This window comes from Callorhinus ursinus, unplaced genomic scaffold (genome assembly GCF_003265705.2).
Source record: "Callorhinus ursinus isolate GAN/ISIS: 27379988/994484 unplaced genomic scaffold, GSC_fseal_2.0 scaffold38, whole genome shotgun sequence".
Classification (NCBI taxonomy): domain Eukaryota; kingdom Metazoa; phylum Chordata; class Mammalia; order Carnivora; family Otariidae; genus Callorhinus; species Callorhinus ursinus.
This window is the reverse complement of record NW_027397100.1, coordinates 5,335,003-5,358,841: the sequence shown is the minus strand read 5'-3', so window position 1 is coordinate 5,358,841 and position 23,839 is coordinate 5,335,003. Positions and strand designations below refer to the sequence as shown.

The 23,839-nt window shown below is 40.3% G+C and overlaps 1 protein-coding gene across 4 annotated transcripts in view; it reads right to left on the bottom strand.

The window, feature by feature from the left end:
• The window catches only part of CHD6 (chromodomain helicase DNA binding protein 6), a 192,856-nt gene that overhangs the window by 137,839 nt on the left and 31,178 nt on the right, over positions 1–23,839 (bottom strand). For all 4 annotated transcript variants that reach the window (XM_025875413.2, XM_073880411.1, XM_073880412.1 and 1 more), the window contains exon 2: positions 5,139–5,194. In XM_025875413.2, coding sequence (XP_025731198.2) covers positions 5,139–5,171 — 33 coding nt within the window. In that variant the 5' untranslated portion in view covers positions 5,172–5,194. The remainder of the gene's footprint in view (positions 1–5,138; positions 5,195–23,839) is intronic.

The window sequence follows — 23,839 nt, the reverse complement described above, 5'->3', positions numbered from 1 at the left end:
AGAGGGTGAGAAAGAGGAATCAGGTCAGTGATGTAGTAGGGAAAAAAGTAGGAAAGTGTGGTATCACAGAAGCCAGAAGATGAGAGCACTTCAAGACAGAATGATTACAGGCATCAAATGCTGCTGAGAACCTGGTAAATTAAGACTGAAGAGTGGTGGACAGATTTGCAAACTTCAAACTCCTTCCTGTCAAAGTCCTAGAATCTGTCATTCTTAGTCCCCACCTCTATTATCACATTTTTGCATTTAAAACCAGGGAGTGGGGGGCACTTTTCTCTTATGATATTTCAAGAGTCTCAGAGATTTAACTTCTCCAGATCTGCAAAGTCAATCTAAACCTTGTTAATTCCAGGCAGTAACAAAAACTGGGGTCAGGTAGATTATTAAATTTAGATGCAGACAAGGAAGGGTAAGGAGAGAGAAAACAATACTTTATAAGTACCTTGCCTGCCCTCCAGTAATGCTTCCCATGTGACCATTCACATCCACGGGTCCAGCAACAGATACATGTAATTTCTTTTCTTCACAGGATGCTTTTAAACCTTCCCTTCTCTAGGCTACATAATCCTAGTTTCATCCATCACACTTCACATAAAATGAGTCAACGTCCTTTTACCATCCTCATCGTGTTCAGGCTTCTCAAGTATGTTTCAGAACACAGAACGAATCAGGACAACAAAAAAATCTGTCAAGGTACGTCAAAAGATAGAGAAAAGCATTCAATGCTCAGATTTCTTTTCTTTCTTCAGAGGAGGGAGAATTTGGGTAAGGTCCATTTTAAGTCCTTTTGAAACATGACTCCAGGGTGAGGCTGTTTAAAATCTTGGTCCTGCTAAGCAATTTACTAACACTCCCTCTTTAGGCATGTTGAAAAGGCCTTCCAATGACTGCCAAATGGAAGGTCTGACTGGTATTAACTCTTAAGACCCTCTGCAGTGTGACGCTGAAAAGTCTAAAAATTGAATTATTTATTCATCCATATGATCAACTTTGCTATTCCTCTTTCACTATTCTGGTCCTCTTTCACTACTGTGGGTTATTATTTGGTGATCTATATTGGTGGTACACACCATCTTAGGGATGGGAGTTCTCACCTTCCCCCAGTACAGCACAGCTGGGACCAATTCATTTGGGAATCTGATGGCCAGCTAAATCCACCATGCTTCATTTTTTTTTTTTTAAGATTTTATTTATTTAGAGAGAGAGTGCGAGCAGGGGTTAGGGGGGAGGGACAGAAGGGAGAGAGAATCTCAAGCAGACTCTGCACTGAGTGCAGAGACCAATGCAGGGCTTGATCTCATGAGCTGCAGACCATGGCCTGAGCCAAAATCAAAAATTAGATGCTTACCCAACTGAGCCACCCAGGCACCCCAATCCACCATGCCTCTTATCTTAGGTTATCTTTGGTCACCACTCAAAATTTAGCACTCCACACTCCAGGCCTTTCCACTCTCCTTTACTATCATATACTTCACCTTCCCCAACCCAACCATATACTACTACTCTCTTTCCTCCCAAGCTTTCCTCCTGGATCCTCAGAAACAACCTAACTAAACCTGGCTCTACCCAGAAGACACCATCTCTTTAAAACACTCTCGGGGGGAGCCTGGGTGGCTCAGTCAGTTAAGCGTCTGCCTTCGACTCAGGTCATGATCTCAGGGTCCTGGGATCAAGTAATGCATCAGGCTCCCTGCTCAGCAGGGATCCATCTTGCTTCTCCCTAACGCTCTCCCTCTGCCTGCCTTTCCCCCTGCTTGTGCTCGCTCGCTCTCTCCCTCTCTGTCAAATGAATAAATAAAACATTCTCAGATTCTCTGGTGGGGCTGACATGCCCCAAACCTCCATACTCTCCAGTTCCAAAGCATCACTCCTCCACCCTCAATGCAGAACCCTGACTCTTTTGAGACCTATGCCACCCCTACTGTAACCGCCTGTTTGTAACCAGACTAAACTTTCTTAAGAAAAGAAAACCTAACTTTTTGTCAATTTTGTAGCTGGCCCCAAGCAGACCCTCAAATATTTTTTAATGAATAACTGGAAAACAGCTGGAAAAACTCAACAAATATTTGTTTAGTAAATAAATTATATCCATATTCACTCTAGAAAAGGAAACAGGGTCTAATAATCCGAAGGTCTTTGAGATTCCCACCATATATCTGAAGAAAACGCTTCCCGCCGCACCGTTTCATTTTCTAGAAGTCTCAGAATGAGGGCCTCTACTGATCTGACTTCTGGTTATGGGGTTTGGCGAGAAGGTTCTCTCCTAATTACTGCAAGTCTGGGTTACCCTCCTGGTCACGGCTCCAGGTTTTAATCCTACTCATAGTATTACCTATTCCTGTTGTACTCGTGCTCATGAACTCTCCTCTACATTGGATATGTGCACCAAAACCCTCTTATCCATATCATATATCAAATAACATTAACCATATTTTGTACTTCTCTCAGTATCATGCAAGGAGCTGGGATGAATAAAAATCAGTACTTCCTTACCATAGGTTTGTTACCACTAACGTGAACTACAGATCTTCACCTTGCGAAGAAGTTCTGGCTGTACTACACATCAGGAGTGCTACAACGGTTTTCAGGGATGAGAGTGCACATTTTGTTTCTCTAGCAAAATGTTCTTCTGCCTAATACTGTTTAGCCTTCTTAGGGATTGCAATGTATATATTTCTTAGTAGAAGTTGTTTATTTTTTTATATAGATAAAAGCACCCGAGTGACTCATTTTTAAATGTTTTATTAAAGTCTATTTTTCTTGCAACATGTCTTTAGGCAACACAGTCAATCTCTAAATCCTTTGTCCTCGACACACTACTCCTGGTATGCCCTTTCTAGTTAATAAGAAGTATGATTATTTGTTACTAAGTTCTGATTAACTTGTAAAATCTTTCATCTCAGTTTAATTTACCTTGATAAAATTTTAGACAAGGAAATGAGGATTTTTCAAGATCGGAACACATTTTACATGTTTTCCTCCTCCAGAGAAGAGGAAAAATGAATTCATAGGAATGAGGGTTTTTAAAGCATGGGCATTTTATTTGCTGTTACTTCTAACACCTCAGAAACACGGTAAGGGTAAGGACAAAGTCTGATCATCATAATTTTCTCATTCTACTGGATGATTTCCTTGCCACTGACACACTGAATGCCAAGTACTTGATAAGCTACCCCATTTAATCCAGTTACCTCGTGAAAAATGTATGATTGCTCCCATTCAAGTGATAGAAAAACAGGCTGAGCTTGTCCAAAATTACACAGTGATGTGGTAGTTTCAATCCTATTCTACCAAAATCTCCGTCAGGCAATGAACTCTACACATACGCTCAATCCTGGTACCTATGGATTGCTTTGGCATGAATATAAGTTTCTATTTTCATGCCCTGCAGTTCAGTCATCAGTATGGTCTATGACCTATACCTGGAAGAGAAGCAGGAACAACTCCTCCTGAAAGTGACTCCACTTAATTAACTTGCTCCCCTACCATAGCTAATACTAACTTTTAAGGAGAAACCCCACCCTGTTCGTCAATATTACAGTCTAAACGAAAACTCACTTAACTGAGGCTGTGCAATAGCTGGCTGACAGACTAAGGTCTTAATATGAACCAGTAAAATCTCAAGAGAAAGAAATGTAAATTCACGGTGGTGTAATTCTGGTAAAGAGTTTTCTTCGTGAGAGGGGCACCTGGCTGGCTTAGTTGGTCAAGCATGAGACTCTTGATCTAGGAGTCGTGAGTTCAAGCCCCACGATGGGTGTTCAGATTACTTAAAAAAAAAAAAAAAAAAAGTGTTTTTACTAAAATAAAAGCTTACCTTAAAGAATGTTTAAAACATTAAATATGCAGAATGTTTTAAGAAATATAAACCTGCCCATGTATCATAAATGATGACAGTTCTGAAGGCCTGGGGTTCTCTTTAGTAATGTGTTCTTTTTAACAGATTTTAATATGCCACTAGGTGGATATGCTATGATATAAATAGTCCCTTTTTGATGGACACATAGGTTCCTTTCCATATTTGCTGCTATAAACAAAGCAGCAGTGAAAACCTTTGTTCACCCAGTTGACACTTCTCTTAGTATCTCCAAAGGATAAATTCCTGGCAGATGGAACTGCATTTGCTGTAGTTGTCTACCAGCTGATGACGCTAGAGAGCCAGGATAGAAAGAAATCAGTGTGGGGAGAGTGTTTAGTCATGGCTCTTCCTGTTAAGAACTGGCAGCAGATGAGTCAATTATTTCCCAAAACAATCTGTTTTGGTTTCACAAGGACCTATCCACTAGGACAGAACAGAGAATAATCCTTGTAACCATATCCCTAGGTCACCCTTTATCTGACTAGGCACTGCTCCCTAGAAGCAGAGAGCAAAGTGGCTGATCCCACCCAACCTCTTTGCATAGGGTCTCAGTGAAGGGCAGTGGCTCAGATATCCCCAGTTTCCGGACTGTCATTCAATTCTGTAAAAGGAAAACCAGCCCATCAAAGATAGCCTGTTTCCAAGAGACGGAAGCAGGTCCCCCTTCTCTCCTCCCTGAGCCACATTGGTCGGGGTCTCTGGGTTCCTTTGAATATGGAGCCATCTGAACACAGAAGTATCAACCAAGGAAAAGATTTTGGCAGGATGGGTCACGCAGGCCAAATGTTTTTATCAGTTCTCCTCCCCTTCAAGAAATCAAATGCCAAATAGTTGGTGTTCACATCCTTCCAATCAGTCCACTATTTTGTCTAGGAGGAAACTTCCCCAGGTCATTATGAGCATGAATTTTCTAAATGAGAATGCTTTTAAATTAACCAAACATCCAAAATGATAAATACATAAACTATAAAGAATTGACCACATCTCGGAAAGCTGTTCCAGGGGAAGAAAGATTTCTCTTCCACACAGCTAATTTTGAGTAATATTTTGACTTACAGTTTTCATTACACTTATTCCTATATGGAGCTGAGCTGATCATAAGTACAGGTCAGGTCATTCAGAACAGAGCTGTCGGTGTCCGTGTGGAGAACGGGGAAAAGCAGCAGCAGGGTAATGACAGAGGCTGAGAGACACGCCCTAAGTGCCAGCAACTGTTCGTGGTGAAGGAGCACCAGGGAGCATCCGCTGGGTGCATTCGCTTAGATATGTGGCCACTTACCTGCTTCTCTTTCTTTTGTATTTTCATTATCATCTATTGAAGGAAGATACTTATACCTGTAAAACATAAAAAAAGGGGGGGGCAAAGATTATGGTAAAATCCAAAATAAAACATTTAAGGTCACCTCAGGATTAAATGACACATGAGGAAAACACAGAATAGAGGTTGCTTCTACAGAACATTTACAATCATGCAACAGTCAATAGCCAGCCCCCAGAGTATGGTCTTTTTTTTTTTTTTTAAGATTCTATTTATTTATTTGACAGAGAGAGAGAGAGAGAGAACACAAGTAGGGGAAGTGGCAGGCAGAGGGAGAAGCAGGCTCCCCGCTGAGCAAGGAGTCTGATGTGGGACTCAATCCCAGGACCCTGAGATCATGACCTGAGGCAAAGGCAGACACTTAACCGACTGAGCCACCCAGGCATCCTTCCCAGAGTATGGTCTTAACCCTACCTAACCCTATCCTGAACCCTAATGTATTGCTTCAGATGGGTGGAGTCAAAAAGACACTATCTTTGAAGATAAAATAAGTTATAAAACATGCTGGTGTATTAAATTACAAAGTAAACTAAAAGAGAAACCTAAAATAATGATGTGCCTACACTGAGAGGAATGGAAGAGAGGAGGTAAAAATAAGTCTTCATTTCTTCTGGAAGGAAGTCAATAAATCATGTCACAACTGATAAATCAAGAAATAGAAATATATAAAGAGTAAAAAAAAAAAAAAAAAAAAAAAGGGAGAGCTCAGAGAGTTAAAAGTAGTTCTCTTGAAGGCCAGAGAGGGAAGCTGGTGTGAGACAGGACAGGTCAGTCCTGCATTTCATCATATGCCCCCCCTTATATTATTTGATGTTTTAAACCATGTGCATATGTTATTTGACAAAATAAGTTCTATTCCAATATCTGGAATGACTGATTTTACTGTACCCAGATTTAAGCCCCCATCTCTGCCCCAACCATAACGCCCATGATGACACTGAACTTTTTCTCGTAAATGACTTTTGAGCACCACAGCAATAAGAGCCTGGCTCTAGAGGTCCAGAAGTGCTTTGGGGCATCCCAGGAACCAGGAAGAACCCTAGTCTAAGAAATCCGGAATGTGGGGCTGCCTGAATCACTAACTAGTAGTACTACCTCAGGTCTAAAGCTCTCACCTTCCTCATATAAAAACAAGGGAGGGATCCCAGAATATCAGCTTCCAGTTCTAGCCCGATGTAGACACTGCCTCGTGTTTATTGTGTACTCTGATTTCCTGGACATCCCACAGAGCTACAGAACACCACTCCCTCAGGAAACCATCCTGGAGGCACATAATTATCCTTATGTTCATAATTTTTTCTTATATCCCAATGAACATGATGTGTAGGCAGTAAGCAGAACTTTAAGATTCAAGTGTGATGGATTGTTTTTTAAGTGAGTTCATGATGTTTGATGCAAACTGAGAAAAATGAAGGATTTGTGATTCCAAGCATTCTGGGGGCCACAATTACAGTGTATCAGTTTAATGTCTGTCCACTTAGGTTTTTTCCTCCAAGAGTCAGAGGGATTTCCTGTAAGAAGAACCATAAAATGCTACGAGGACATTGCTGTTCACAAACAAAATTGCATCCAAGGAGCTAACAAGCTGCAAAGTGGGCAGAGTCAGGGAGAAAGGGAAGACAGCAGAGAAGAATCGGCCAAATCAGGAAAAGGGAAAGCTAGGAAATGATGATTACTTTATTTTGTTTTGTTTTGTTTTGTTAGTCACCATACAGTACATCATTAGTTTTTGATGTAGTGATCCATGATTCACTGTTTTCGTGTAACACCCAGTGCTCCATGCAGTACATGCCCTCCTTAATACCCATCACTGGGCTAACCCATCCCCCATCCCCCCTCCCCTCTCAGTTTGTTTCTCAGAGTCCATAGTCTCTCATGGTTCATCTCTCCCTCTGATTCCAACCCCCCTTCATTTTTCCCTTCCTTCTCCTAATGTCCTCCATGCTATTCCTTATGTTCGACAAATAAGTGAAACCATATGATAATTGACTTTCTCTGCTTGACTTATTTCACTTAGCATCATCTCCTCCAGTCCCATCCATGTTGATGTAAAACTTGGGTATTCATCCTTTCTGACGGCTGAGTAATATTCCACTGCATATATGGACCACATCTTCTTTATCCATTCATCTGTTGAAGGGCATCTCGGCTCTTTCCACAGTTTGGCTATTGTGGACATTGCTGCTGTGAACATTGGGGTGCATATGGCCCTTCTTTTCACTATATCTATGTCTTTGGGGTAAATACCCAGTAGTGCAGTTGCTGGGTCATAGGGTAGCTCTATTTTTAATTTTTTGAGGAACCTCCACACTGTTTTCCCAAAGTGGCTGTACCAACTTGCATTTCTGCTAACAGTGTAGAAGAGTTCCCCTTTCTCCACAACCTCTCCAACATTTGTTGTTTCTTGCCTTGTGAATTTTTACCATTCTAACTGGTGTAAGGTGGTATCTCAATGTGGTTTTGATTTGAATTTCCCTGATGGCTAATGAGGATGAGCATTCTTTCATGTGTCTGTTAGCCATTTGTATGTCTTCTTTGGAGAAGTGTCTGTTTGTGTCTTCTGCCCATTTTTTGACTTATTTGTTTTTTCGGTGTTGAGTTGGAGAAGTTCTTTATAGATCTTGCATATCAGCCCTTTGTCTGTAGTGTCATTTGCAAATATCTTCTTCCATTCTGTGGGTTGCCTCTTTGTTTTGCTGACTGTTTCCTTTGCTGTGCAGAAGCCTTTTATCTTGATGAAGTCCCAAAAGTTCATTTTTGCTTTTGTTTCACTTGCCTTTGGAGATGTATCTTGAAAGAAGTTGCTGTGGCCAATGTCGAAGAGGTTACTGCCTATGTTCTCCTCTAGGATTTTGATGGATTCCTGTCTCACATTGAGGTCTTTCATCCATGTTGAGTTTATCTTCGTGTATGGTGTTAGAGAATGGTCGAGTTTCATTCTTCTGTATACAGCTGTCCGATTTTCCCAGCACCATTTACTGAAGAGATTGTCTTTGGAAATGATGATTCTAAGAATTGTTGTGAGGATCAGCATTTGATGGAACAAGTATTCACTTCAAGAAAACCATGAATTCCAGAGAAATGGTAAGCGCTCTTAATCAGGGCAGTTAAAAGAATTTTACCCCTAATATGATGAATATCAGTTCTAGGTAAATTATGTTAGTACAAGTTTATCTCCCTTATCTGTCAACTTCAAATTATCAGACCCTAGAAAACCAACATTCTCAGCCATCACAAATGGCCACACATTCTGAAATGAAGAAAGAAGCTGGAAAAATAAATTCCAGCTAATAAAAAAGGAATATTATCAATAATTGGACACAAGTACTCAAAATTCTGCCCAACAAAATGAAAATCAATCATTTAAAAAAATACAGAAAACCCCACCAATGCCAATAAAAATTATTTTTTAATATCTAAAGAATAAGTACAATGCAGTAGAGCCTTCAAAGAACAGTTTCTGATTAAATATGACAAACTAGCATGCACATAAGCAGGGCCACAGCACTGCCAGGAACATGCGGAAAACAGGTCCAATTTATCATTGCTAATGGCACTTCCCTAATTGTTTCAAGCTTTCTGAAGAGCACTCGGGCAAGGTGCCACTAGATCTATAAACTGTTGAGTCCTTTTATCTGCCAATTCCACTTTAAGGAATACATCGCAAGAAATCCGCCCATAGGAAATAAAGCTGGGCAATGGAGGAAGCCCAAGGAGGAGGTGGGCAGTGTGAACGTGCCTATCACAGCGGAGCCCAGGCAATGGAGGAGACCACAAGGATCACAGGTCCACCAGCTGTCGGGCCTGTGTCATCACAGGACCTGAGCACATCAGAGAGGCAGGAAGAGCACAAGCTGGAAAGACTAGGGAAGAGGTGGGCTCACCCAAGTATGGCTTGAATTGGATTACCCAGCAAAGAGAAAGCTTGGAGAAAAAGAGGTGGTGAAGGACTCTAAACCAAATCTCCCCACCGCCGGTTTGTTCACAGATAAGATACTACTACCGGCACCTTTACGGATATTCATGCTGCAGAAGTAACCCCAACCCATCCTCTAAAAAAGAGAGAGAGAATGTGGGTGTGAAATCTGAGTGGGAATGATGTTACTCTGTAAGAATAATTGCTCTCGGGGCGCCTGGGTGGCTCAGTCGTTAAGCGTCTGCCTTCGGCTCCGGTCATGATCCCAGGGTCCTGGGATCGAGCCCCACATCGGGCTCCCCGCTCAGCGGGAAGCCTGCTTCTCCCTCTCCCACTCCCCCACCTGTGTTCCCTCTCTCACTGTCTCTTTGTCAAGTAAATAAATAAAATCTTTACAAGAAAAAAGAATAATTGCTCTCATTCACTAGAAGCGAGCTTTGACAAACCTCACATTATTACTGTGCAATCATTTACAGCCCCCTGATGGATCGCTACACACCAGCATGTCGCCACCCTACAAAATGGCAGATACCATCAACAACATCAGTAGGTGTTCAATAAGCATTTACTGACTTTTAGTTCTCCAAATAATATCTAATAATTTACAAAGCACTCCCTCAAGTTACCTCTACTTTTTTACCTCCCTTTTATGGCACACATTTAAAAAATATAAAATTAAAACTATGTAATCTTTTTGCAAGGCTAAGTTTTATGTAGCAGGAATGGATGGACAAATATAACCCAAAGCATGTACTTCTGCAAAATACTAGACATGGCTTTACAGCTTCTGTTGTTGTGCTGCCATAACTCAAAAGCTGTGATTAGAGCCTTTGGGCTCAATAAAGAACAAAGTAACTTCAGGGTCCCACAACTTAATTAGAGAATACAGACATATTCCAAAACACCTGTGTGTGCAAACCAGGAAATTCGTCAATGGGGGGGGGGATGCGTATGAGTTCTGAATTATAAGAAAACTGGTGGGACTCCTGCTTTCCTCACTGTTTCAGTGCTTATGTATGAACGTAGCATTTAATTACCTTCACGAGATAAGTTGCTAATAATGTAAAAAGCAAATATAAAAATTCCCATTCCTTCTTACACTCACCCAACTAACAATGCTTCTGTTAAGGAAAATGGGTGCCAGGGGGCGCCTGGGTGGCTCAGTCGTTAAGCATCTGCCTTCAGCTCAGGTCATGATCCCAGCGTCCTGGGATCAAGCCCCGCATCGGGCTCCCCACTCAGCGGGAAGCCTGCTTCTCCCTCTCCCAATCCCCCTGCTTGTGTTCCCTCTCTTCACTGTGTCTCTGTCAAATAAATAAATAAAATCTTAAAAAAATAAAGAAAGAAAGAAAAATGGGTGCCAGGTTTCAGCAGTAACATTTTGAAAGCTACTTTGTTTTATTACTATCTCTCTCCAGTTCAAAAACTCTGCAAGAGGGACTGTGCCATTTCCAAGTTCCTTTGTGCTGTGTTACGGACACTTGAAAAAAAAAAAAAAACATCAGGTACACGCTATTCTATCATTCATTCAAATTATTTATATTTACTATACCTTGAGATTCTGCCATCCCAACAATCCTTGCTCAGTCCCAGGGGTCTATTTCATTTCAAGAACATGTGTTTTGACACAGACAAGTGCACATACAGCACACTGCTACCACAGTCCTTTATATTCACAAGGACAGCACAAGACACATTTGATGGCAGGAAGAACAAGGACCTTTGCTGTAACAGGCTCCCAGCCCTTGAACTCTATCAGGCCCTTTGGAGCAAAGAGTGCATGGGAAGCAACTTTAAAAATCAGATACACCTCAAAGTTTCCACAGTGAATATGTATTTTTACAATCTAATTATGCCCACCCTCAGCCCTGAGACTAGTTCCTAAGAACCACTTTGACAACCACAAGTGCAAATAAGGCAATCCCACTGTGGGATTTTAGAACGGAAAGGAACGGAGCATGGGCAACGACTCACTTGGGAAGAGTTTATGAAAAAGGCAGACAGGTCTTGGGTAATGCCACCTTCCTTACAGCCCTGTCCAAGCACCCCTTACCCAGGGAGCTCAAAGAGGGTCCAATGGGTGAGACACCCTTCAATTTCTCACGTCACAACTTTGCCACCCTCCACAAACTGCACACACTTATCTGTCTGTCACTAGGCTTGGAGCAATCGACAGCAAGAGTGTGAAGTGCCAAAAAGTAGTGTAAATCCAGGCTCTACTCATGATGAGCCAGGTAAAACCTCTTCCAGTTTTATTTTGTCACCTGTAAAATGGTGACAATCCTTACCTCATAGGGACTCAGGAAGATTAAAAGGGATGAGAATCTCTAGTGTGCGTCACACAGTGAACACGAGTTACACGGCAGCCACTGGTGTTGCCTGCCCTTATGGGCTTCCCTCCAGCGTCAGAGCAAGGTGGCTCTCTCTTGAGGACAACTAACGCTTCCCTCAGTACGTGGGATCCATCCTCTCCCACTTCTCGCCTGAGCTCAGACTCTGGATTCCAGAGCAGTTTGTCCTTCCTCATTTAATTCAGGTCTCTCTCCTCAAATGTCACCTTGTCACTGACGTCCTCCCTAACCACTCCATAGGAAACACACCACTGCCCCCATCCCCTGACTCTCTATCTTAGTACCCTACTTTAGTTTTCTTTCCGGAACTTGTTAGTTACTACCTGACATTATGTCTAGTTGATTATAAATGTATTACCCGTGAGACAATGTGCACACATGCACACAAATGTGAGCCTTGTTTTGTTCATGCTGTACTCCGAGTCTGGAACAGCAAGCACTTGGCTTGTAACAGGTGCTCAATAAACGTTTGCTGAATGGAAGAATCATTTCTGTTCCTTATCACTAATCCTCTCTTTCTACAGTTCTCTCCTTGACAAAGAGACAGGATAAACTTGATCCTAGAGTAGTAACTATACTAACAAATCCCCCACACACCTGTATCTTCTCTTCCCATATGACTTCCCTAAGCTGGTCTTAGCGATGACTCCCTAGGAGGCAAATCCAATGGGCATTTTTAGACTCTGTCTTGCAGCATTTTAAACCATGGACCATTTCCTCCTCTTAAAATTCTCACCTTACTGGTTTCTTGGAGGGCATGCTCTGCTGATTTCCCTCTGATTGCAGGCTTCCAAAGCTCAGCTTCCTCCCTAGCTTCTCCTATTATAAGGCCTATTAAATGTCAGTGTCCCCAGGGTTCAACACCGTTACTAGCTAGTAACTGGCTTGCTGAGTTCTCTATTCTGTTCCTAAACTTCATCTCTCTACACCATTACCACTGTACATTCCCAAATCCAAGCCCTCCTGACTTCCACATGGACACAGCCAACCATATCCTGGCCAGTTCCAAGTAGGTGTTCCACAGATTGCACAAAAAACTCGCAACTCTTTCCAAATCAAACTCTGTACTACCTTTACACACATATACACCCGCTCCTATACCCCCCCATCAGAAGCTAATGTCCCTACAATCTGCCTCCCAGCCCAGAATTCAGTCATCCTTAACTCCTTCCCTTTCCCTAACTCCTTCAAAATTCCTGAATCCCTTGGTTCTTCCCCAGTCCACTTTAATTTATTCCCACTCTTTCAGCTTTTTTTTTTTTTAACTTGAAATAGCCTCCTAATAAGTGCCTTTATTCTTCATGCCTCCTACCTTCATCCCATCCCTCATTGCACCAAGAGTATGTTTTCCTAAAGCGTAAAGAAAATTAGATCGTATCTCTGTAGTGTCTTCAGAAAGAAATACAAATTCCTCACAGCAAAGGGCCCTGCATAAGCAATCTGACCCCTGGTCCTCATCTCCCGCTCTGACATTATCTTCCCGCATTCATCCAACTATTCTGAACGCTTGCACGTTCTGAAGCCAGCCCTGTTTGCTCAGCTCTTTGTTCAGGCTATGCCTCCATCTCCAACTGGAAAATCCTTCCACTGCCCTTCCTCTCCAGTCTCATCCTCCAAAACTCCGCTCTGGTATCACGTTCTTGGGGATGTCTAACCTTACTTCCCTAAACCCTGAAAACATCTTGTGAAATGCACTAAATTATAGTAACTATATCACCATGATGTCATCCCTTCCTGTTTTCCCTGTCTGCGGGTGCCATCAGCTATTAAGTGCCTAAGCATCCTCTGGGAAGGAACTCTGTTCTGTCACATCAAGCTTACTATTTGGACTTCCGAATGATTATCTATGGAATGAGTGAGTAAATGGAAAAACTAAAGGAAAGGCTTTGAGTTCTTGCTTTCTTCATCATAATTGGTGGGCTCTTTTTTTCCTTTCCTATTTATTCTGTTCTCCCAGTCCAATCAAATTTCTCAGTATTCTTCATGCATACTTTTTCAAAGTAATACAAGTACTTAGCTTAAGAATTCAATAATCTCGAGGCACCTGGGTGGCTCAGTGGGTTAAGTGTTCCACTCTTGGTTTCAGCTCAGGTCACAATCTCAAGGTTATTATAATGATCAAGCCTTGGGTTGGGCTCCACGCTGAATGGGGAGTCTGCTTGAGATTCTCTCTCTCTCTCTCCCTCTACCCCTTCCACCACGTGTGCGGGCGCACTCTCTCCCTCTAAAATAGATAAATAAAATCTTTTTAAAAAAAGAATTCAATAACTTAAAGCTTAACACAAAAAAGTAGTATTCCTGGAGAACTGGCTGGCTCAGTCGGTAGAGCATGTGACTCTTGATCTCAGGGTTGTTAAGTTCAAGTCCCACTTTGGGTGTACAGATTACTTGAAAATAAAACATCTGGGTGCCTGGGTGGCTCAGTCAGTTAAGCGTCTGCCTTCAGCTCAGGTCACGATCCCAGGGTCCTGGGATCGGGCCCCACATCAGGCTCCCTGTTCAGTGGGAAGCCTGATCTCCCTCTCCCTCTGCCACTCCCCCCTCTCCCTCTGCCACTCCCCCAGCTTGTACACACTCTCTCTCACTCTCTCTCAAATAAATAAGTAAAATCTTAAAAAAAAAAAAGTAGTATTCCCCTGACTCCACTCATCCCCATTCCTGATTCACTCTTCCCAGAAGAAATCATTTGAGCTTTAGCCATTCCTTCTACTCCTTTCCATAATATTTCTGCAAAATATGCTGATACCACTATTAGATTATTTATTTATTTATTTATTTTTAAAAGATTTATCTATCAGAGAGAAAGAGAGCGAGCACAAGCAGGGGGAGCGGGAGAGGGAGAAGCAGGCTCCCCATTGAGCAGGAAGGCTGATGTGGGGCCCGAGCCCAGAACCCTGGGATCGTGACCCGAACTGAAAGCAGATGCTTATAACTGACTGAGCCACCCAAGTGCCCTGATTTTTCCAATTTTAAACATTATTCTAGGAGCACCTGGGTGGCTCAGTCGGTTAAGCGTCCAACTCTTGATTTCAGCTCAGGTCATGATCTCAGGGTCATGAGATCGAGCCCCATCAGGCTCAGCGCTCAGCACAGTTTGCTTGAGATTCTCTCTCCCTCCTGTTCATGTTCTCTCTCTCAAATAAATAAATAAATAAATCTTAAGAAAAATATAGTTTAAACATTATTCTATTGGCTTCGTCCTATGGAATACGAGGTGGCAAATATTTTTAAAGGCCAGATACTAAATATTTTACATTCTGCAAGCCATATAATCTCTGTTGCAACAAATCAATTCTGCCACTGCAGCACAAAAATAGCCACAGACAATATGCAAATGAATGGGTCTGGCTGTGTTCCAAAAAAACTTTACTTACAAAAACAGATAACTTCTTGTTATGGAAGATGAAGTCTTAGCTTCCCAATATACTTATTATCAGCATTATTTATTAAATCAATATCTAATTCACAGCTAAGCCATGAAGTGTATTGTGCTAAGAAAATCTTTTTTTGTGTAAGTTTTCTTCCTACAGATAGTAAGTACCTCATAAATTTTTTTAATTTTTTTTTAAGATTTTATTTATTTGAGAAAGAGAGAGAGAACCCATGCATGCGGAGGGACAGGGGCAGTGGGGAGAAAGAGAGGAGGTGCAGAGGGGGAGGGAGAGAGACTCTCCAGCGGACTCCGCCCTGACAGGGTAGCCTGATGCAGGGCTCCATCCTATGAGCATGACCTGAGCTGAAACCAAGACTCAAACACTTAACCAAAGGCACCCAGATGCCCCAGTAAGTACCTCATTTTAAAACCTGCGTTGTTTTCTATGAATCACTGACTTATCTCAAAATGCTCTCTTCAATCAGAGAAAATCATTTTAATTCCTAATCTGGTGATGAAAATCAACTTGCTTAATAAGAATCACTATTAAGGTCAGTAGTAGAAGAAAGCCAGGCATTACCAGAGCTATATCAAATATCACACTGCAAAGTCAAACCTGACTGTACTTTTTTATCATTAGACCATATGCTATCATGTCAACTGACCCAGATCAGGAATGATCCCACCAGTGAACACAGGATTGAAGAAACCAATCTCCTGACAGTAGAGCTCAAGGTTCAGAGCCCTGAAAATTCAAGCTATAACCTTATGGGGGAAGACAAAGGGCTTAACAAATAATACTCCACATTCACTCTCAACAGGCCTCACCAAGTAACATAAGATCTTTTGACTTGTCACACTTTAATGCCTTTTTGTGGGGGGAAAGTAATACCCGTAGACCAGGGAGTGAAGATATCTAAGTTCTGAACACAAGGATTGTATGATTTGTGCAATTTATTCAATCTCCCTGGGTCTCAGTTTCTTCATTTGCAGAACAGTGACAAAAACCACCTTTTGGGAGAGGAGATGGATGAGTTCTATTTTGGACAGGCTAAGTTTGAAGGAACAGGGAGGGAATTTAAAGCTCAGGCAATGCAATCCTTTTATCTTAAGATAAGGAAACTAAGGGTCAGAGGAGTGTGATTGCCCAAAGGCTCACAATTATTCCAAAGCACAAGAATTGGATTTCTGGGATTCCGACTCGGCTCTCAGCACTACATCGAGCTGCCTTGAGCAAATGAAAGGCAAATGAAAATAGCGTAAGTGAGAGGTCGGGATTTGGAGATGTTCTATTTGGGGTACTCAGACAGTGGGCAGAGGTTAGACGGATATTCCATAGATAAAGTACAACAGTCTAGAAAAGGAAAAAAAGAAAGCCCGTATGGCAAAAGAAAAAAAAAAAGCAGGCTACAGCAGAGGATGGTTTTGATCCATCCACCGGTGAAGAGGAAGCAATTAAAACAGCTTGATAAAACTGTCAAGAAGACCTGCTAAGCACATTTTTAAAGATGGATGGACCCTTCAGATAACATTACAAACAAGGGAACAAACTATTTCATGAAGTAATTCTTATGATAAACATAGATAAAATCTTCAGGGATATATAACTGTAAGTAATTCTGTTTAAATTCTTTGTCTATTTTCATAATGCCTTCCATCTGAATCCTGAATTGTTACACAAAATTGTTTTGGAATAATTTATAGTAAGGCATAAAGTCTATCTGGTAGCTATCCAAGACAGCAGGGAAACAAAGTAAACATGTTAACAGAATTATAATACAGACAATCCTCAGCAGAGTTTTTACTTTGGGAAAAATAATAAAAGAAAATCACATATTTATGATCATCCAGGCTCAGCATTCTTTATTCTACAGGAAACAGAAGAGCCAGCCCAAGTGCAAACCAATCTACAATCTGTAAACATCTATCACCTACATTTTTGGAATTCCTAACACTAAAAAGATGGGCTTTCCCACTACTTCTACAACTCTGCTGTGTTCAAGTAAAATAAAGTGCCAAGATGTTTCCAAAGAGCTTTTTTCTGTCATATAAAGACAAGACAAATAATGGATTCTGAATCTGACATAAACTTCCTTACGTTCCAGTTTTAAGGTAAAAATCCTGACACCTAACTTGCACATCCTACATGAAATCGCCAGCTGCAAAACCAGGAGGAGGCTGCACCCTGATGGAGTCCACAGCGACTTCAGTCCCTAAAAGCTGTTCAACTCTGGCATCTCCTGCCCTTCCCTTAGGATCTAGGAATTTAATAGAAATTGAGAAGGATTTTATGACTTTTTACAAGATGAAACAGTTCTCCAATCCTCTCCCACCCTCAATTCCCCCTTCCCCAAAATCTAAAAAGGAAGAGTGCTGTGATAAATGCAGAACCACTCTGCGGGGGGGATATGGAAAGCAAGATGCTGTGTTACTGACACATATGTAAAAAGTTCTGGCAAAAGCAAACACAGACAACACTGGCTGAATGGCGTGGTGGGTGGCTGGCAACAGGAATCTCTTGCCTGGTTCTCCAAATCTGGCAGTAGGGTACGAAGAGCAGAAACTGCGGGCAATAAGCAGAATAGTCAATTTTAGGCAAATTTAAGCCAATAGACTAAAATCTGTTAACACCATCTACATTAGGTGTGGTTCACCTAACTACAAATTGGTATAGATGTAGTCACCTATTTTAAATTAACATATTAGCAAACATCACACTGTTAAAACTACTGACTTCTAGCACCTAACACCTAAGTAATTACTTACCTGTACATAAAACAGTGGCACTGCTTTAGGAAGACTGGTCTGAGATGTCAGAATCATGATAGAATGAATAAGAAAACTGCAGAGAAAAGCCTGTTAGTTTACTTGGCAAATAGTATCAATCCTCAGATCAAAGGACAACCGTTTTGGAATACAAACTTCTTAATACCCGTCATCTCGTGCTTATATTACATCATATTTTATTACCATTCTGATGCTCCCTTCCATCATCAGCACTGAGTACCAGCTGTAGTGATGTGATTTCAGACTGTTCTACATACAGATGACCAGTTTGGAGGACAGAAAATTTCCAAACTGCCAGTCTGGAGTACATGTGCACAATGAGATCCATACCTTCAATCATGGGTACCCTTTCCTTAAGATGCTAAATTTGCAAATGAAGCCCTTGATTAGTGGCATAGTATAAGCCCAGACTAGTAATAAAATGAAGTAAATAAAAGTCAGGAAACTCATTTGGCTGGATATGAAATACAAGTATCAGATCTTAAAGGCTCAATAGAATCCTAAAGGAATTGGTGACAAAGCTGTATGTCACAGACAAGTATAATAAAGGCAGCCCTCAAAGAGAAGAAGACAAAATAATAATCCTCCAGAGGGCCTAGGGACTGCATCAGATTCACCTTTGAGTTGCCAACGCCTAGGACAGGGCCTATGATACAGTAAATACCTACATATAGGTTGGATAAATACATGTACTGAATTTATAAATGAAAGACCCACTGGTTAGTTTCACCATTCACACTATTTTATTCTTTTACCCTCAAATGCCTTAAAATCAAGAAATATAAGGTAACAATTTTTGCAAGGGAATCACTCTAGGTTCTCAGCCTTCTGTTACATGTTTGTGGTGACTCTTACCCTGGTCAAAGCCCCACTAGGTAAGAGTATAACCAGCCATTCAAAGCATGGAAACAATCTCCTATCCTATTAATGTGGAGACATAAAGCTCTGTACAGAAAAGTTGGTAATACCAATTCTATTACCATTATTCACTTTAATTTGATTTAATAACAATTGGGCTTTAAACAGCTAGCTCCACTTTAAAATTCACCCTAAGTTCTATCCACTGCCAGAGTTTCTTAGCAACCTCTGCTTTCTGGGAATGTGACTCCCATCTAGATTCCATATCCACCTCCTGGATCCAGGTCTGACTCCCAACTTGTGGATTCCTTCCATTCTGCACCGTTACTACTCCTGAACAAACCACAGTACTAAGCTGCTTCTGTTTAGAGCTTTTAAAAGCCACACACTGAGTCTGTCCTATCACCACCAATTCCTGAACCAACCATCTATGGTTCCCATTGTCATTAACCCCTACACGGAAGTTACCATTGTGGGCTTCCAAATCTCTCAGCCAGGAAAAAAGGGATCTGGTGATTTGTCAGTGGCTACAAGAAGGGCATATCATGACAAAGATAAAAGCAAAGATAATGCTTACAGAGAACAGTGATATTTTATTTACACTGTATCTGAAATGCCATTAAAAAAATATGTAACTGCTGTTCAAAGACTTGGTAAGAAGAATGGCAACAAAAGGAAGTAGCAGCTGCTCTACAGGTGGCCTCAGTTATTAACAATTTGATCCCAAATGAAAAGAAAGGTAGCCTGGCAATGAATATTTTTGCTGAATGAATTAGACACCTGTTTTTCGACTTTAAGATGTACAACTCTTGGGGCTCCTGGGTGGCTCGGTTGGTTGGTTGTGTCTGCCTTCGGCTCAGGTCATGATCCCAGAATCCTGGGATCAAGCCCCAAGTGGGGCTCCCCGCTCAGCAGGGAGTCTGCTTCTCCCTCTGCCCCTCCCCTGCTCTCTCTCTCTCTCAGATAAATAAGTATCTCAGATAAATAAAATCTTAAAAAAAAAAAAGATGTACAACCCTCAAACCAGTTTTTAAAAATAAGAAAAGGGTGAGATACCCAGGATTATTTTTCATTTCCCCTATTCTAGACTGGATCTTCCTTTTAAGCTTTTACTTTTAAAATCAAACTATACCACATTTTAACTTCTGTTGAAGTAGAATATGCACTTAGAAAAAAAAACTACCCTGCACAAACTGAACACACCCACATAACCAGCATCCACATCCAGAAAAAGAACATTATTAGTACCACGAAAGGCCCACCCATGCTCTTTTCTGGTCACTACTACTTTTCACCAAGGTTAACCACTAGCCTGACTTCTAACAGTATAGTTTCCTTGTTTCTGTACCTTATAAAAGTGGAATTATCTTGGAATTATATAGTAATTGTATCTGGCTTCGGTACTAGTTATCAATATATTGCCTCTCAACTCCAAATTCACCCTTCAGTACCTGCTCTGTGATAGAGACAGAGCTCTTGAAGCATTTCTCCTTGACAGAGCATGATGTTAAGCTTGGTCAGTAGAGGGCACTGGAGGGTAAAGTAAAATCCTGCAGGAGGAAGGGAGCTTGTCTTTTCCGGTTCAAGAGTACAGTGCTTTTGTTTGTTCTTGCTCCTACGCGTGGTTGCTGGTGAGAGTATATAGGAACATCTGGTGGTGTGTTCTGCCCCAGTCACATGCCCAGAGCATCAGGTTATTTTTTCATTCTCAAAGATGATCTGGAAGCTTTAATTTGCCAGCACAGGTCCTACCTGTACTTGAGGATAATGAAATCATCCTATTGCTTTATACTTGGAAATATAAATATGGAAAGTGAATCCTGCAAAAACATTACTATGTTCTCTATTTTACTGAGTTTTCCATTCTCTAGGGAATAAGAAACTGGGTAATAAATTCTCCCTCCTCCCCGCAAGAAAAACTTACTAAAAAGGAAGGGCTGCATTGAAGTCAAGAAGATGATTCAGGAAATGTCTGTTTTAGAAGGCATGAACATCCTTACTAAAATATACTAAGTACTTTAAGAAATTCTCTATATTTGGGGAAAATTACTGATGCAACGATTACCAAAATTATATACAATGTCAACATTTGAATCTGTAAACAGAATAAATAAAATTAAGAAACATGTCTTTAAGCCCATCCTCTCTCATATACCTAGAGAATCAGTCCCTTGAGGCCTTTCCTATTAAGTACACTGGCACATAACTGCTTGAAGCTTCAAACACAGACTGAAAGACACTAGATAAATCCATCTCTTTTGGCTCCTGACCTGAGGAAGCTTCCTCATTAGTTCTGTGTAACACATCCCTGTCAATGATATCCAACTGTTCAAACCATCAGATTTTTACAACATTCAGATTCTTGAGGATCTAGACATTTTCTTATCCAGATTAACCTCTTATCAGACTAACACACAAAAAAGCACAGTTCAAACATAAAAACCTAAAGAAAGGTAGAAATTTTCTTGTGAAAGAACATGACACTCAAATTATTTATTGTTCCCATCTGAAATGACATCGGGCAGAAATAAATTCACTTGCTAAAGTAAAAACAGAATGATGGACAGAAAAAGATGTGAACAAAATTACTGAAATCTGTTAAAATATGAGGCACATTACCTCAATTTAAGAAAAAAAATCACTTAGCAGAGACCAAAGATAAACTTGGGACAAGACAGTCTACATAGTGCCTCCTGCTTGGTTCTATAATTGATACCTATGACTGCTATTTAATTATGATTTAGAGAATTTGAAAAACTATTTCTATGGTATTGAATACTAGCTATGTGGCTTCCTGCTCCAAAAATAACCTGAAATGTGTAGGTAAGATCTGGATGGATGGTTAGAGAGCAAGCAACTTGAACTTCAAGGCAAAAAGGGTCCAAAGGCCTAAGTAGCATCCTGTGTGAATCTGACTGTGACCTGAAGCTGTCTGCTAGGTTTCCCTTGTGACCTTGCCATCTATTCTGACCTCCTAAGTCCCTCTACCCAAGATGATAATTAGAGTCAGGGGGCTGTTTCCACCTCCATCTGAAGTTAAGAGATTCAATAAAGGCCTTAGAGTCAGAAAGACCTTCCTAAAACAAACTGAGGGTTTTTAGAGGGGAGTGAGGTGGTGGGATGGGTTGGCCCGATGATGGGTATTAAGGAGGGAAAGTATTGCATGGAACACTGGGTGTTATAGGCAAACAATGAATCATGGAACACTACATCAAAAACTAATGATGTACTGTATGGTAACTAACATAACATTAAAAAAAAAAAAGACCTTCTTAAAAGGGAAAACTCTACATATTTGTGCCTCCATGTGGACATTAAGTGTTACCTCTCTCTATATATATACACAAACAAGCAAACAAAATACACATATATGTAGATTATTTACATATGGATACAAATAGATTATCCTCCAGCACTAGCAGAGAACCATACACTTGAAATATTTTTCTAGTAACAGAGACACTACCTAATCCATTCTGTCCTTCTGCTATAGAAGAGCATAAATTCTACAACCAAACTATCTAGGTCCAAATCTGGGCTCTTGCCATTCATTAGTTGTATGACCAGGGCAAATCACTTAATTTCTCTGCTTCATCTTCCTCATATGTAAAACAGGGATGATAATCATGTAGAGATTAAATAAATTAGTATACACAAACTAAATAGTACAGTGTGTCTCTGACACACAGAAAGTACTTTATAAAGAACAGTCTTCTAGGTAGACCTACCAAAAAAAAATGTGACCACAACAGTGAGAAGAAATGACCTACATGGATTCAAATGACCTATGTGGATTCATGACCCATAATCCCCAAACAAAGTAATCTCAGAATTTTATTATCCTTGCAGCAAAGCCCAATGTAGATAAAAATATTTCACAAATGCATAATAATCCAAAAGCAGGAATCTAACTTAAAATCTGTTCCCATAAAACCTTTTAAGGACAACTTATTCAAAAACAAATTTACTTAGTAGTAAATTTAGCTAAACACACAACTTTTAAACATTCTTTTCTACATGACATTTCTTTTATTAACCATAATCAGAGAAAAAAATACTTTGCATAAATTAATTTTCCAGATACCTCAGAGTTTATTTGCAGTTTTTTTCTAAAGTTCTTAATCAAAAATTTTCCTTTCCTTTTCTACAAGTTTTTCAAGTCTTCTTAAAATGTTAACAATAGTGAAATAAATGATGCAGGCCATAATCAGCAATGAATTAAATGAATTAAAACCATTAGCTGGAAGGTGAACAGACCTGGAAATCTGTAGGCTGTCACAATGTTAGCCCATGGATTTCGTTGGTCAAATGGGGGAAAAACACTGGACAACAAAGGGCTAGGCCAACATGAGCCCACCAATCAATCTTAGTATACAAAGTAGGACAATCAAATGTGGTCTTCAAATGTGAAAGGAAGTTTAATACCCTACGTATGAATAATAAAAAATATGAATGATTGTAAAAATAGTTAAGTCCCCAAATCTAACTACCTGTTTACAGGTAATATGGAAAAAGAATAACATGTTATACAACACAAGGACACAGTCAGCAAAATCCATAATGTGGGGGAGGGGAACAACCCAGTTTCTTCGATAAATAAATGGCATAAGCAAAAAAAAAAAAAAGTGTATTATAGATTTAAAAAGATTAAAGAGATATATCAATGAAATGCATTAGGTGGAACTTATTTGGACCTGATTCAAAGAGTCAACTGTAAAAAGACATTTTTTTTAATTTTTTTTTTGTAAAAAGACATTTTTGAGAAAAATCAAGGGAAGAGATTCAGTATTAGACAATATTAAGGAATTAGGTTTTAAGAAATTTGTTGAGTACGATAATGTGCTTTTCTATAAAGTCCATATCCAATAGATATAAACACTAAAATAGTTATAGATGAAATAACAGGCTGTCTGAGATTTTCTTTAAAACAAGTCAAAAAGAAAGTGAGAAGGGACACACAAATTAAGAATGGTATGAGAATTTGTTGTATTATTCTACTTGTGTGTACATTTGAAATTTTCCATAATAAAACATTTTTCAAAGGTTACGGGAAAGAAAGAACAGGAATTCATAACGAAATCTAAGTCTGGCCACCATCCATCCATGAGGCATGAAAACTTGCAGAAAGCCTATATGTAAAACAAACACAAAAAAGGCTGACAGTAGTGGCCTCTAAAGACAATATGTGAGATACTTTGGGCAGATTTCTTTTGTCAGCAGAAATTCTACAATATTCCCGTGGGGGTGTGCTTTCCATTAGGCAATGTTCCATTACCAAGGTGTGGAGATGTCTTGAAACCAAAATGTACTCTTCAGCCTCTTCACTCAGAAAAATTGTCCAAGGAAACTACCAAAACATACATACAGTCGACCTTTG